A 16,535-nucleotide genomic window follows, 5' to 3' on the forward strand; every position below is an offset into this window, starting at 1 on the left:
ATAGTACCTTGTACTGATCTTAAAAGACCCTGAAATTTTTAGAACTGTGTTTTTTTTTAAATATGAATTTTTGAATTTCAAAATTTTTGAATAATTGTTATTCGTCGTTTTTTTACTTCATTCAAATTTTCCGACGCCATTTATCGTCTTTTTAAGATGGAAATGATTTGAAATTTGAGATTGAGCAACATTAATGTGCAGAAATTTGTAAGTAAACAAGTATTCGAAAAAACAACACAAAATTGATATTCTCATCACATGATTTCTGATTTTTATTGGAAATTTATATCTGTTTGAGTTATTTGACGTTAAAAACTGTTATTGAAGTGAAGAAACGGACAAAATATACCATGCGTTAAAAAAAATAAGAAATTATATCATGTGTTAAGCCTGACTTTAAGATTACTCCAAAAAAAATAAAAAAAAAATTGAAATTAATTTATTATTTAATATTTCCACGTCGTGCATTTAATTTTTTAATGCTCAAAATTACAATACTATTATTTACTATTATATACTATTAATTACAATATTATGTATCTGCATAACTTTACCTTATTTAAAAATTGCAAAAAACAAGAAAAAATTGTTTTTTGAAATTCAAAAATTCATATTTAAAAAAAAACACACAGTTCTAAAAATTTCAGGGTCTTTTAAGATCAGTACAAGGTACTATACAAAAAAAATTGAGCCAAAATTTTAATGTCAATCGAGATTTTTGACGATTTTTAAAAATTTAAAATTTGACAAATTTGGCATTTTCCAAAATTTTTTTCCAAAATATTTTTTTTTTCAATAGCCCCAAGTGTCCCCTTTCAAACAAAAGAAAGGCCATTCCCGTATCTATAATAACGTTCGAGATATTCCAAAAACAAAATTAAAAAACTGAAAAAATAGCGAAATTTTGAATTTGCATATCTTTTGAATAAAATTTTTTAATTTTTTTTCGTCTGGCAGAAGTTCGTTATATGATAAAAGAAAATTTCTGATCAAAATTTATCCAAATCAAAAGGGGTCAATTCCAACTGTAGGTCAATTTGACATGGACTGACCCAACTATATTTTACTATTAAGTCGCAATAACAGTAGTAATCCTGTTGCTGCAACATGGCTGCCCCCTGTTGCAGCTACAGGAAAATCCTGTTGCTGTGTCAGGATTTTTTCCTGTTGCTGCAAGATGACTGCCACCTGTTGCAGCAACAGTTAATTTTTTTCCGTGTATATTCACAAATATCGATTTTGAGAAATCGCAAAAAAACTACGAAAAAAAATTTTTGTAAATGTGGTTTTTTTGGAATAACTTTTAAATGGCTTTACCGATCAATTCCAAAATCTATTTAGCTCTTAAGATTAAAAAACCACGTCGATCGGCGCAAGCCCGGTCAAAATCGGTTGATTCGTTCGTGAACTATCGTTGATGAAAGAAAACCGAAAAAAGTGAAACGGAAAAAAACATCAAAATAGAGGCCCAAAAATTTTTCTGTCCATCATGTGTGAAACTCCAGAAACACTGTATCTTGCGAAAAAATGAATTATTTGAGTTAAATTTTTCTTTTTAAAATTCTTTGAAAGAATTGTAGGTCACCGAATGCGAAAGGCTAGGTAATTTAGTGTCGTTTATGTACAATTAATAAAATAAAACAAAAACTAGACTGTATATCTATATATATATTGTGTACATTTATCCCACTAGAGGTGATTGCGCATTATCGTGCTATTTTAACTGTTTTATATATATTTTTTTCACATTCTTTGTTCTATTGATGTTTCATAATTAAATGAGCATTATTCAGTATGAGTCGTGCCCTTTTGGATTTTCCAAACTTTCTTTTAAACTATTGAAGTTACACGGCTTTTATGATTCAACACAATTTTATAGAGTGATTATTGGACTACTTAATAATAATTTTTTTATATTTTTAATTTCATTTGTTTATCATTTTTTTTTATTTATTTAAATTATTACACGGTTAAGGGTACATTTTCTGGATTTTATTGTCCTTATTTTCTTACCTAACGTCGATAATTTATGTTGTTCTTGCAGTTTTCTTTTAATTTTGGAATTTTCAATTTATTACTTAACGTTTTTCAATGCAAAAACTCAAAATTTTTGCCAGTAGTGCAGCCTGGAAGGCATTTACGGAATTGAATGAACTTTTTATAATTTTTTATTCAGACTTGCGTAAAAAAGAATGAAAATACTTGTGTTTATCGTTTATGTTTATGATTCTATATTCTATTGTTTAGATTTTGAAAATTTTGCATAGAACAGAATAGCGAGATTCCCACGCAGTTTAAAGTATAATTACAATTTTAAAACTTAAAACTAAAAATTTAAGAGGAATTTTGAAGTAAAGAATTTCGAAGGAGTGCATAACTAAGATTTTTTTAGAGGTATTTATTATTAGTAAAAAATAAGTTGATTTTAATGCATGCAAGTTTAAAATTTAAGTTTGTCTTAATTTCGTTTTAAAAATTATTTTTTTCTCCGTCGTTCTGTCGCTGGCTGCTCGTCTGATGTTGACGACTGGCTTGGCAGTTCTTCAGGAACTTCGTGAGGTGTGGATCTCCCGCATCATCGTCCTCATTTACTTCATCATCACTGTCATCACTATAAGTATCGTAAATGCTCTTTATAATTTCTAAATAGCCAGGTTTAAGAACTGGTGGTGTGATAGTTGTTACTTTTGCTTTTATAGCCGATATTTCATGCAAAGCAACATCATAGTACGAAGCACAAACCCCTAAATTTGAAAGAAGATTCACAATAAGCTTAGAAACACTTTTGCGATTCACGTAAAGACCAGTAGCATGATAGAGAGTTGAGATGAATGACTTGGGACGGAGCGCGCAGATAATTGAATGGGCTAAATAATTTTTTTTTAGCTCCATTTTCTTCTGCTGATCATCATACGATGCAAACTCATTGGTTTTATTTCGATCTAGAAAAAAAATAAATAAAAATAATTATTATAAAACAAAACAGAACGTAAAGCCGAGCATTGTAATTTTTACATACCTTCTCAAGTACAAGATTTTCGTCTGCAGACAACTCAATATTCGTCGAACTATCCATTCCAAGATTCAATTTATCTTTCTTCTTAGTAAATTTTTCTAACATAACCTCATTCAAAAAACTATTTAAGTAATTCGGAATATCTTCTTCCCCATTTTCAAAAAAACTTGCTGAAGTAGGATAAGTTTTGTTATCATAACTTATACTTTTAATTTTCCTCCGTATTATTTCTGTAGCAGTTTTAATGATCCTTATTTTTTCATCTTCCTTTTTCTCCTCTGTCTGTAAATACTAGAACTCATCTACTGGAAATTATCTAGTACCAGAATAGCAGATAGTGGTATCTTTTCAGGGACGTATTATTATCGTGATGTCTTCGTTATATTTGAGTTTGAAGTATTTTAAAATTGTTTTATCTAATATCTCATTGTTACCGATTTCTTGCAATTCTTTCATGGAGAGTTGACACTCGTCATGATTTTCAATGTAATTATATATTAATTAAAAGTTAACTGTAAAGTATTTTGTACGCGTGGATCCAGGATTTCAGTTGAAGTAGATGCTCGTGGAATGTACACAAAGTTGTTAAAACAACGAGAATGACATCGAGCCTGAATATCGACTAAAGTTGGTGTTGTATTAATAATAGAGACTAGCAGGTCACCCCGGCTTCGCACGGGTATTTAACAAAAATTTTTAAATTAATTATATCCTAGATGTAATATAGCCTATGTCACCTGGAGATAGTGTAGCTTTACCAACGGTGAAAAAATTTTTTTAATTGGTTCATTGAAAATCTACTTTTTTTTATTCAGGGATTAAATTATCTGCGTGAAATTATATATCGTGTGCGCTGTATAGTGCGGACGTGTTTTTGCATTGGTGCATTTGGTGTGTTATTTGTAAATGATATTGTGGTTTACTGATATAGAAGATTTATTTAAACTATATTTTCGAATACTGGCTTCTTTTTGAAATGATAATCGCTTGTATTTCTCACTCAACGGATTTTGTATTTAAAGAAAACAGTTGCAATTTCTGATTTAGGTTAGTTTTATTTTGGCTAACCTATTAGAAAATTTAAGGGAGGGGTAAGGGTTTCAGCGTAAAAAAAAAACACTTTTTTTGTGATTTTTTATCTCAAATATCGATTGAGCAATTTTATTCAAACCTTCTATACATTATTGAGCATAGTTTTGACTATGTTCTGTAAATTTTTCATGCAAAAATATTAAACCATTAGCCCGTGACAGAGCTTCCCCCAGGACGTCTTGAAAAAAAAACAATTTGCGGTGTTCACTGTAACTCGGCCGGAAATTATCTGAAAATGAAAAACCATAAAAATTTAGTTAAATTATAAACAAATCTTCCCCCCAACGTTCTCTGATTATTTTTTTTTTAATTTAAAAATTTTTGGCGGTCATCTAAAGTGTGAACCGTTATTTTTGACTAAAATTTCCGCCATTTTGTGGGTGGGAAACACCCTTAATGTTAAAAAAAAAATTTTTACTAAACGTAGGGGGGAGGTATTTTATATGAAGAAAATGTGTACAAAGTTTGAAATGAATCGGTCGAGTAGTTTTCAAATGGCAGTGAACACGGACTTTGAAAAAGTAGTTTTGAGAAAAACGCGTTTAAAGTTTATGAAGCAAAAAAGTGAAGAAAAAAAATTTTTTTTTAAACTTACACAGAATCATCAATTCCAGCTCTATACAGCACACATCCTTCAGCATTGTCGATGTCTTCAGCCTGTTTTTTTTCAAGTCTTCGTTTTATTCTGGCTTCTTTGCTCTGCTGCACAGCTTGGAACTCGGCCCTATTAATGCGATTGCTGTCCGTAGATGATGCATACTCGTGAGCGCTTGGGCCGACACTGACGTCCATGTCAGACAGAAAAGTTAGAAGAGCACCAGCACTTTCATTGAATGTGCATTTTGAGTAAAACCTCCAAGACACCTTTCTAGAAGTTCGTCTTTACTCAAATCTTTATAAATCGGTTTGATCGCTTCTATGACATCTTGTGGAAGTGGAGTATAGTAATGATTGAAATTTTCCACTCCTGTTGTGGCCAAAGCTTTTTGATACGAACACCACGAGTTCTCACCGCTCATACACTTATGGTGTTGAGGGTAATCGTCTATTGACTGCTGGTGGTAGAACGTTGCCCAGACTGCATTTTTCATTCCTTCTAAAGAATCACAATTATGTCTGATTGCTGCTCCGTAGTATCGACTCAAATTATCAATGACTTTTCCAGTGAGCTTTTCTTTGCCACCGAGTAATTTACTTTGTCTTGTTTTACCAGCATTTTTTCCGGTTTTTACAACTTTTTGTTCAACAATTTTATTTACTAGATCACGTAGACGTTTACCCATTCTTTTTTGCACGTGACCTACACATTCTTTTTTATGTATAATAAAATTTTCACCATAAGGTTTAGCTTTTACTAAATTGCCGTAAGTTTTACTATCTCCGTCTCCAATATAGTTGCTGATTTTCGCTCCGTATTTTTCTTCTGATCGGCGAAACAGTTCGATGACAGCATTTACTTCCATGTTACCTGATGGTCCGGTGTGATTTGCTTGGCATTCATCTTTTCCAACATGTTCTTCGTACCAATCTTGAAATTCATAAGTATTTAATTGATTTCTCCATAATTTGCAAGCCTGGCAGTGCGAACTACTTACGAAAATATCGATAACTTTTCCAGACCAATATCCAATCGAGGAAGTGATGCCAAAGGAAGAGCTAAAGCCTTGCTTCTGCCACGTGCCGTCACCAGAAACGGTCAAAGTGTCTGACTCCGAATTTGCACGTGTTAGCTGTTTTTCTTCGTCTGCGGCGGAGACAAGAAATTTCTCAGCAGTCGTTTCGATGCTGCAGCAAATAGATTTCATGAGATCCAAATAAGATTGTTTTGATAGAAAACTACTTGCTATGTCCATGAGCCCGCAAAATTTATTGCAGCCTGCTAAACCCAAACCTAATGTACGCATTACAAAGGCAAAACGAGTGTTGATTTCATAGCGATGACCAGTTTTCTCATTCGACGGTATAAAGCGTGGATCCCAATTTGTACATTTGACTTGGATTTGGAAGCCAAGTCCTTCTTTTTTACAGCTCTTGAACTCGATTGAACCATCACACTGAGCACATTTTACTAAACTTGCGATGGTTGAAAACACAAGCAAAAAATCTATGATTCTAAAATGATTTTCAACATCTTCCGGTACACTAGCACTCGTATTTAGTTTTATTTTCTTCGCCGAAGCACTTTTGGTGGTAGCCTCATCTTTTATTTTTTTATTCGGGTTTGATCTTTTTTTTGATCGACACAAATAGGTCCTTCCACTTTGACGGTCTTCTCGCGAAATTTTACTTACTTTCGGCATTTTTGCTCAGGAAATTTTTTGAAAAAATAAAATTACAAGTGCACGGTCGAACGTCTAACCACTAACTGAAGCTCGTTTCTTTTTTTAAAATAATGTAGTGTATAGTAAACATACAAATATAAAATATATCTATATGGTTTTAGTTACCTGGCTTTACTAAATGAAATCTTACTAAAACTGGATATGGGATCAGGACAATAGCAATGAATAACCTGTATACCTGCTCGACAGCTGCACTGCAATCCCAACCGCCCGTAGCTGTTAGAGTTAGAGCGTTAAAGGCCCCGAGACTAATTAAACAATAACTTCAAGAATATTGCTTAGATCGGATTAAAATTTTGAGGACATATTCTTGAAATGTTAAACAATAAGATAAAACAAAAAAAAATCGATTTTTCGAAAACCCTTACCCCGCCCTTAAGTGTGCTGCCATCTTGCGTTTGGTATATATATGGTGCTTCCATCTCACAATTCTTGTGACAATGTCTATGTCGTGTGGATTGTGCCTAAAGGTCATCAGTGACGCCGCATCAGCTGTCCAACCAACTGCTTATTGTAAACACTACTTTCATAACACATGTGTGAAGGTGCGATGTTGTTTATCTACGGAAGCCGGGTTGGCTCACAGTGGACTTGTGGTGGAGTGGTGCTCCACACGGCCACTTGTGAACATGTGCACATGTTCACACGGCCACGCGTGAATGCAGGCATTTACTTTTCCGGCCCGAGGTAAAAGTAACGAAAAATATTTATAAATATATTGTCTTTCTCTCACAATTAAAAAATTCAAAACGAAAATTCATCGGTGTTCCTCCATCAGAGGTTAGAAATAAGAAATAATCAAAATTTTTATTTACAATAAAAAAAATTAGAAAAACAGTTGACCCTGAAGGCCATCCCTGCAACTTCCCGCTACTTTCGTAATTAAGCGCTCAAAATTGTACTTATTACGTTTTTGAGCTCTTCGAGCTCAAAAATATAATTTTCGTGTAGTTTTGAGCTCTCTGAGCTCAAAAGTCTGATAGAAGTTTAATAAAACACTATTTTTTGAATTTTAAACGGCAATAACTTTTGAATGAATGTACCGATTTTTACGCGGTTAGCGGCAATCGATGCAGTTTTTCAAATTCTATAATATATTTTCAAATCTAAATTGATCAGACCGGAAATTTCGGTGTAATTCGACAAAAACACTTTTTTTCGATTTCTCTTGTCAATGATAACTCACGAACAAATCAACCGATTTTGACCAGCTTGGTGGCGATCGACATTGTTTTCCGATGTTAAGAGCTGATTATTTTTTGGAATTGATCGGTCAAGTCGTTTGAAAGTTATTAAAAAAAAAACACATTTGGAAAATTTTTTTTCGCAGGTTTTTTAAGATTTCTCAAAATCTATCGGTCCGAATCGGTCCAACTTGTATTCTAAATCTAACTTTAATCAAACCCTTTCAAATGGCACAACCGCGATCAAATCGGTCAAGCCGTTCAAAAGTTATGAGAGGTTTACATACACACACACACACACACACACACACACACACACACACACACACACACACACACACACACACACACACACACACGCACCCCGTGTCGGGCTTGCTGGGTCCCGCATCGGGCGCCTCCTCAGGTGGCGGATAGGGGAATGCCCGGCATATCTGCACGTCAGATGCGTCGGGTACCGAGGAAACAGAATACTCGGGGTGGACCAAAACCTAGCAAAAGATGATATGGAAATGTCAGAAGATTTTCAAACATCGTTTACAGTACAGAGGATGGATACCTCAGTGCCGGCGAGAGAAGGCGTGCAAACGGGCCTAAACTTGTCGTTATCAAGCGACCGTTTGAACAGTGGAGTAGACCCCATGGCTCTGCTGTCTAGCAATGCTAGCAAGGTTACAGGGAGTACGAAATCAGCCCAGATGGCAGAGAACGGACAGCTGAGCAACATTCCTTCAAAAAGTGGAGGACCTTTTGCTCCTGCCACTAATCAAACCCACCGAGGAAGAATGAACTCTCTACCGACCGTCACCGGCCAACAGTCACCAATGGAGAGGCTCGGCAACAAGATTGATGAGTTAGCCGACTTCATAAAAGACAAAAAGAATCTCCACCATGAGATCAGAAAATTGGTTTCGTCTATTAGTACGGCATATAGGCTGGCCAACAAATCACCAACGAAGTCGGCGTCAACGACTCAAACATCTCCGAGTCTGAACAAAAATCACAGCCACCTCTGACCACTCCTAAGAAATTACCACAGCAAGGGAGATGGCAACAAGAAGAGGCCGCTGTCCACGCCCAGCCCTTCCTCAGATATTGACAAGCCAGCACAGAAAAAGACAGCCCGGGATGATACCTGGACCAAAGTGACTCGGCAAAACAAGAAAAAGAAAGAACAGGAGCCAGTGACTCAAACTGCTACAGCCCAAGACCAGCCAAACAGCGGTGGCTCCAAGAAACCAAGGAGGAAGAAGACAAGAACTAAAGCTGTCCTAGTCCAACCAGCTGAAGGGCGAACATACGCCGATCTCCTGAAGGAAATCAAGGCCAAGGTAAGCCCTGTCGAGACGGGCGTAGACATAAGGTCTATTAAAAAGACGAAACACGGAGGCGTTCTCCTTGAAATGGCTCGAAAGTCCGAAGACAGCAAGGCATTCACCGATGCAGTAAGGGCAGCCACTGCAAACATCGGCACAGTCAAGACGCTAACACCAACAACAACGATCGAGATCCTCGACTTAGATGAAATCTCTACCGAGAGCGAAGTCCGTGAAGCACTCAAACGTGAATTCACTGACAACCTGGAGGTCAAACGGGTAAATTTGACAAAACCCACACCACGAGGTAATCGGGCAGCCTTCTGCGAACTAGACGAGCCCAATGCGATTAAGGCCCTTGACAAGGCCCGTATACGGATCGGTTTGGTGAACTGTCGTATACGCCCAGTAGTAAAAGTAACACGTTGTTTTAAATGTCTTGGTTATGGACACCAAACACGTCAGTGTGCGGGACCAGACAGAAGCAGGTGCTGCTACAAATGTGGCGGAGAGAACCACAAGGCCGTAAACTGCACGGAGAAGTTAAAATGCTTCCTTTGTGCTTCGGACAAAGATGCCCAGGATAGTCTATGCCATATTTCTGGCACTGGAGCGTGTAAGGCATTCCGCAAAAGCACTTGCAGAAGCCATGAAAGGTCAGAAATGACACGTCTACTACAAGGCAACCTGAATAGGTGCGCCTTGGCGCAAAACCCGCTGCGCCAGCGTGTTTTCGAAGATAAAATTGACGTCTGCTTTATCTGCGAGCAATATCTAAACATCGAAGGTAAAACATGGTTCGCAGACGAAACGGGCACGGCAGCAATTTGGATTGTGAACACAAAGAACGTTACCGTCAACAACAGCGGAGGTGGAGCAGGTTTTGTCTGGATTCAAACCCCCACAACCTACTTCATGAGCGTCTATCTCTCACCTAACGAAGGGATTAGTGTGTTCCGACAGAAACTCGCAAATATAGAAGATGCGGTCACTAAGTTCGACGGCGAAGTTATCGTAGCTGGTGACTTCAATGCTAAATCGGCTGAATGGGGCGCTGATTTCTCCGGCACCAGAGGCAACGAGGTCGCTGACGTCGTGGCTAGACTCGACCTCATAGTGCTAAATACTGGGAGCACCACGACTTTCAGAAGACCGGGGTACCAAGAGTCCATCCTCGACATTTCGTTGGCGACTCCAAAAATTGCCAACATGATTGAAAACTGGACAGTATCCGAAAAATACAGTGGCAGTGATCACCAGTTCGTGACATTTAACGTTGGATTGGCATCTGCTCCGGTACCACAACACGACCTTTCTAAGCGAAAGTGGAATGTCAGGAAGCTTGATCCAGAGGCACTGCGAGCTTCACTTGCACGGAGCTGGTCTACCCTTCAGAACAACCCGACTCCGGATACTTGCAGCGAGACAGAAAGGACAGTACTAAATACGATGAAGGAGATTTCCGCCGCATGTGACGCCTCTATGCCGCGGTTGAAAAACCGGAGTTTTCGCAGGCCGGCGTACTGGTGGTCAACAGACATAGCGGAACTTCGCAAAATGTGCCATCAACTACGTCGCCGCGCAACGAGAGCCGCCAAACGCTCCCCAAGCCAGGACTTGTATTCAAAAGAGTACAAGCAGGCCAAAAAGATGCTAAATCGAGCCATCAAAGCAAGTAAAGCAAAGTTGTGGAAAGAGATCTGCAACGATCTCGACCAAGACATCTGGGGTAAAGCCTACCAAATTGTCGCCAAACGACTTGGAAAGGCTTCACCAGAGGCGCCGAAGTCTCCAGCCTTAATGGATAGCATCGTAGCGGAGCTTTTTCCCCAAACACCCGCCGCGGGAGAAGAAACACTACACTAAAACAACGAAGTAACGCCCTTCACAACTAAGGAACTACAAGACGCGGCCAAGTCACTCAAAACAGGAAAGGCACCTGGACCTGATGGCATCCCGGCATCGGTGATCAAGATTATAGCCCTGGAATACCCAGACTTACTCCTGAACACCTACAACGCATGCTTGGCAACTGGCACCTTTTCCGCGGTCTGGAAACGGCAGAGATTGGTTCTCTTAGACAAAGGTAAGGGAACCCCCATAACACCTTCGTCGTTTAGACCACTCTGTATGCTAGACATTGCTGGAAAACTGCTCGAGAAGCTCATACAAGGGAGACTTCGCGACGACATCGACCGTGCTGGAGGTTTTGCCACCAACCAGCATGGCTTCCGGAAAGGTCATTCGACAGTCGGAGCGATCAAGAAAGTCATAAAGACAGCAACACAAGCATGGTCTGGTAGCCTCAAAGCTCGTAAAGTATGTCTTCTCCTCACGCTAGATGTCAAAAACGCATTTAACAGCGCAAATTGGGGAGACATTTTAGACGCTCTGGAGCACAAGTTTGACGCGGAGCCAGAAAATCTGGCACTAGTCGACAACTACCTTGACGATAGAAAGCTAATAGTGGAAACTACTGAAGGCCCACAAGAATACGCCATAACGGCTGGCGTGCCGCAAGGCTCAATAATGGGGCCTGATCTATGGAACGCAGACTACGACGAGCTTCTTGAAATCCCGTTGCCAGAGCAAGTAGAGCTAACAGGCTTTGCAGACGACGTTGCAGCCACTATAGTGGCGGACAGCGTGGAAGAGGCCGAACTGCTAGTTCGGGAAACCATCGACACCGTCGAGACTTGGCTCGATAAGCATCACCTGAAACTCGCCAAACAGAAAACCGAGATGGTCGTTTTGACCCGTCAAAAATGGTTTCCAAAACCATTCGCTATGGACATGGGAGGAACAACGCTGACGTCAACAAGGGCCCTGCGGTATCTAGGGGTAATGATAGACGAGAAACTATCTTTCCGTGAACACCTCGACAGTGCATGCAAGAAAGCCAGCAAGACTGTGTCTAGCCTAGCACGAATTATGACCAACACCATGGGACCAAGAACAAAAAGAGAAGAGTTCTTCTAGAAGCAGTCCACTCGGTACTGCTTTTATGGAGCGGAGATATGGGCAGACATATTAAAGCAGAAGACCTACCGGCGAAAGATCGCAGCAGTACAGCGGCGAGGCGCTCTCAGGGTTGCCTGCGCCTACCGCACAGTTTCCGAAGCGGCTGTATTGGTCATTGCAGGAGCCGCGCCCATCGACCTATTAGCGTTCGAAAGAGCAAAACTCTATGACGCTAAAGACAGTGATGATAACATGAAGGACGCAAGAACGAGGATAAAGGCGGAAACGCAGCAAGAGTGGCAGGACCGATGGACATCGGGAGAGACGGGCAGATGGACGGCGCGCCTGATCCCAAACATCAACGTCTGGCTCTCTCGAAAGCACGGGGATACGGACTTTTTCCTGACCCAGCTATTGACGGGACATGGGCAGTTCAATGCCTATCTTTTCAAGATGGGTTTGCACAGCACACCAACGTGCAAATACTGCCCGGATAAAATCGACGACTCCGAACACACATTCTTCGAGTGTGCTCGATGGAAGGACTACAGAAGAAACACTGAAGAGATCATAGGCACCAGGCTCTCCCCCTCAAGCCTGGTGACCTATATGATCAAACAAGAGGAAAACTGGTCAGCTGTTGCAGTTTATGCACAGCACCTCCTGAAAGACAAAATCGCAGAAAGGGACCAGTAGCCAGGAGTAGGCGTCGTGAGACGCAGCACGACTGGATTGAAGTAATGCTAACGCGGTTCCAATCCAGTCCTCCCCGTACCATCTAGGGGAGAGGGGAAGAGGAATGTTTTTTTTAGTGGGTAAAAATCTCCACACTACCGACTATCGATATCTGCCGGAAGATGGGCGGCAGAGTTAACGATACCGGTGTCTTTTGAAGATCTTTTTTCGTACCTCTTTATAAAAAAAAAAAAAAAAAAAAAAAAACACACACACACACACACACACACACACATACATACAGACACTATCGCGGGAATAGTCAGGGAAGCTTCCTAGGACCTCAAAACGTCGAGATCTGATGAAAACTCGATTTTTGAAAAACGGGGTGAAAACAATAACTTCCCGATTTTTGAAAATCTTCGATTTTCTTAGCGGGAAGTTAAAAATACAAGTCGTGATTTTATTTATTAAAAACCCCTAACGGTTTTTAATAAATTAAATCACAACTTGTACTGTTTTTATTGTAAATTAAAGTTTTGACTTTATAATCTCTCATAGAGGGACGCCAATGAACTGAATTTCCGTTTTGAATTTCTCAATTGTGAGAGAAAGACACAATAAACATTTTTTATTACTTACCTCGGGCCGGAAAAGTAAATGCCTGCATTTACCCCACACACACACGCACGCGTCCACCACAAGTCCACTGTGAGCCAACCCGGCTTCCGTATTTACCATCTAAGGCACATGTGGCCGCTAAGGTTAGTGATTGCTGTCCGGCTTGTGTCACTGATGTATCACCGATATTAAAGGAAATTTCTGAGAAGTTAAACAAAATAGATGGAGTAGATAAGAACGTGGCTAAATTCGGAAAAAAGTTGGACAAGTTTGATGAAACTATGAAGTCAGTCAATGACAAGGTTGACAAACTGATTTCTAATTATGATATGTTGCAGAAAAATGTCAAGGATTTGGAGGCTAGGGTTTCTAAAATTGAGGAAGCTCAACCTGATGGTGGTAATAATCTTTTGGAAGAAGCTAGAGCTATTGCGAAAAATATTTCTGATGGTGATTTGGAGGCTAGAATGCTCCAAATGGAATCACGTTCACTTGCGGATGAGTTAACGATTACTGGTCTTCCTGAATTAGATGGAGAAAAGCTTCCCGACGTCGTTGTACAATTAATGCAGGCTTTGAAAGTACCAGTTACTGAAAATCAGATTGTCAGCGCGGAACGTTTGGGTAGGAAGAGTAACAGGAGCCATCGCAGTGTTTGCGTCAAGTTCAATAGCTTGAAGCATGTTGATGAATGCATTAAAAGTATTAAAAAAAACAAAGTAAAAGTTAGTACTTTGATGCCTGGCGTTCAGGTCCAGGATGCGGATGCTACTATATATCTTCATCGTAGGCATCCGTCATCCCTGTATAAGCTCCGGCTCGAGGTCCGTAAAAAGTACCCGACAATTCATCCTAAAAACATTTGGATTTCGAATACTTCAGTAAATGTCAGGTATGCAGATGATGAACCACCTGTTAAGTTGAGACTTACAGTAGGAATAGGCCCACTGCAGGATTTAATTCAATAACAAATCACTGATTCCTCACCATCTTCAATGTCCATCGTCTCATCACAGAGTCCTTCAACTCGATTAAGTAATTTAAAAGTTTGTCATGTAAACGCTCAATCGCTCAGAAATGAGTGTCATTTTGAAATTTTTAAAGAATATTTTAGAGATCATAATTATGACATAATTGCTGTTTCGGAAACGTGGTTGAATTGGTTAATACCTGATAACATGGTGTCTCTCCCACATCACACTCTTTATCGCCATGATCGCCATCTTTGTAGTGGAGGTGGGGTAGCTCTTTATGTACGAAATAATTTTAAAGCTAAATATGTTGCATCTTCAGCAAACTATAAACCACCCAACATAGGACATTTAGATGATTTATAGGAGGAGATGGAAAACATAATGGTGCCATTTAATAACATTATTATTGTTGGAGATTTAAATTCAGACTTAAGTAAAAAGAATTTTTATGGTGATCAACTGCGGAATTTTTGTGATTGTTTAGACTTGCATATTGTTGAGTATGCTCCTACTCATCACTTACAAAACTCGGATTCTTGGATTGATGTTTGCATTGTGGATGATCTGTCCAAGGTGTTGGCGTCAGAACAATCTTCAGAGCCATTTATTTCTGATCATGACATAATTTCTGTAACTTATAATTACAAAGTTAAATTACAACAGCTGAACAGCTTTACATTCAGAAATTGGAATGCTATTGATGATGATAAGCTGCGAGAATTGTGTGAAGATATTTATTATGAAGCTCTGAAGGAGCTGGGCTCAGTTGATGAAATGAACACTTGTTTACATGCACACCTTGAACGTATTATAAATGCTATTGCGCCTGAAAAATTGGTTGTTCCGCGTCGACTACCAGCTCCATGGTTCACTGATGATATTAGAAGTCTCCAATGTCGGAGAAATAAGCTTTATCGCATCTATAGAAGGACGGGTTATGCTTATAAAGAGTACTCTAACGTCAGGCGATTGGTTAAAAAACGTATTACTGAAGCAAAGAAAAAATACTTTGACAATCAATTAATTAATGCAAAAAACTCGAGGGAACTTTGGAATGATCTCAGAAGATTAGGCATTGTTAAACAGAAGAAATCACAAACTATGTATTATAAAAGTTGACTTGAATGTATTAAATGAATTCTTTGCACGTGCGTCGGGTAACGTCATCGATTCAGATGTTGACACGTCAGACATATTGTTGGTTGATAATAATGGCGATGAATTCACTTTCACAGAATTGAACACAGTAACTGTTAGAAAATCAATTATGAGATTGACGTCAAATTCATGTGGCTCGGATGGCTTTTCTATCAAGTCATATAAATGTGTGCTGCCTTTTTTTTTCAGCAAGCAATTACAGACCTCTTCAACGTGTCATTAACTACAGGAGTCTTTCCGGAGAATTGGAAGCTATTACATGTGATTCCTATTCCAAAAAAGGCTTATCCAGTAAACTGTGAAGATTATAGGCCTATATCGCTGTTGCCAAACTTGTCAAAAGCCTTGGAACGGTGTGCTCATGACCAAATTGTTAAATATATCAATGACAATAATTAAATGAAAAATCACAGATTGGTGCAGAACTAATCATCTAAAAATGAATCGTTCGAAGACGAAAGCAATTATTTGTGGAAGTAGAGCAAAAATTAGTAGTGATGATTGCAGACTAGCCGACACAATCTTTGTGGAGGGGTGTGCTATTCCTTATAGTAGCACTGTAAAATACCGACTATAGATAGTACTCTCTCATGGGAGAATCAAGTAACAAATTTGTGCAATCGCGCTATGAGTATTCTAGCACAACTAAAAATAAACAATGAAATATTTAGTGAAAGTTTACGTATTAAGCTAATATCTACTTTAATAATTCCTCTCTTTGATTATTGTTGTGCGGCGTATACGAATATGTCAAACAAATTATTATTAAAGATGCAGCGTAAATTGAATTCATGTGTTAGATTTATCTATAAAGTACCAAAATATGAACATGTTACTCCATATTTCAAAAAGTTAGGTTGGCTAAAGCTTGCAGCGAGAAGAGATTATTTCATTGCTTGTCTGTTTTATAAGGAAATTCGACTAAATTATCGGCAGCTATTCGGCTCAAAACTAGACTTTTTGCCTGTAGCACTGCGTAGAGGTGATGTCCGATAAGACTATCTTCGTATACCGCAGGCTAATTATGTCATGTATGATAATTCATTCTTAATTCATGGCATACGTATCTGGAATGCACTGCCAGCTGAGACTGTGGCTGTAGATAATTTGGTTGAATTTAAAAATGCTTGCTTCAATCACTTTTTTAAACATGACAATTAACAATTGCAATCTTTATTTTGGATCTTATTTAAATA

General features: G+C 38.7%; 1 protein-coding gene across 1 annotated transcript; it reads right to left on the reverse strand.

The window, feature by feature from the left end:
• Positions 1-4,934: 4,934 nt before the first annotated feature.
• On the reverse strand, positions 4,935-5,733 carry LOC123269718. The gene is made up of 3 exons (XM_044735553.1): positions 5,704-5,733; positions 5,032-5,636; positions 4,935-4,976 (listed from the first exon to the last, which is right to left on the reverse strand). The coding sequence occupies exons 2-3, from the start codon at positions 5,569-5,571 to the stop codon at positions 4,935-4,937; spliced, it is 582 nt and encodes a 193-aa protein (XP_044591488.1). The 5' UTR covers positions 5,572-5,636; positions 5,704-5,733.
• Positions 5,734-16,535: the final 10,802 nt, after the last annotated feature.

This window comes from Cotesia glomerata, linkage group LG7, assembly GCF_020080835.1.
Source record: "Cotesia glomerata isolate CgM1 linkage group LG7, MPM_Cglom_v2.3, whole genome shotgun sequence".
In the NCBI taxonomy this organism is placed as follows: Eukaryota; Metazoa; Arthropoda; class Insecta; order Hymenoptera; family Braconidae; genus Cotesia; species Cotesia glomerata.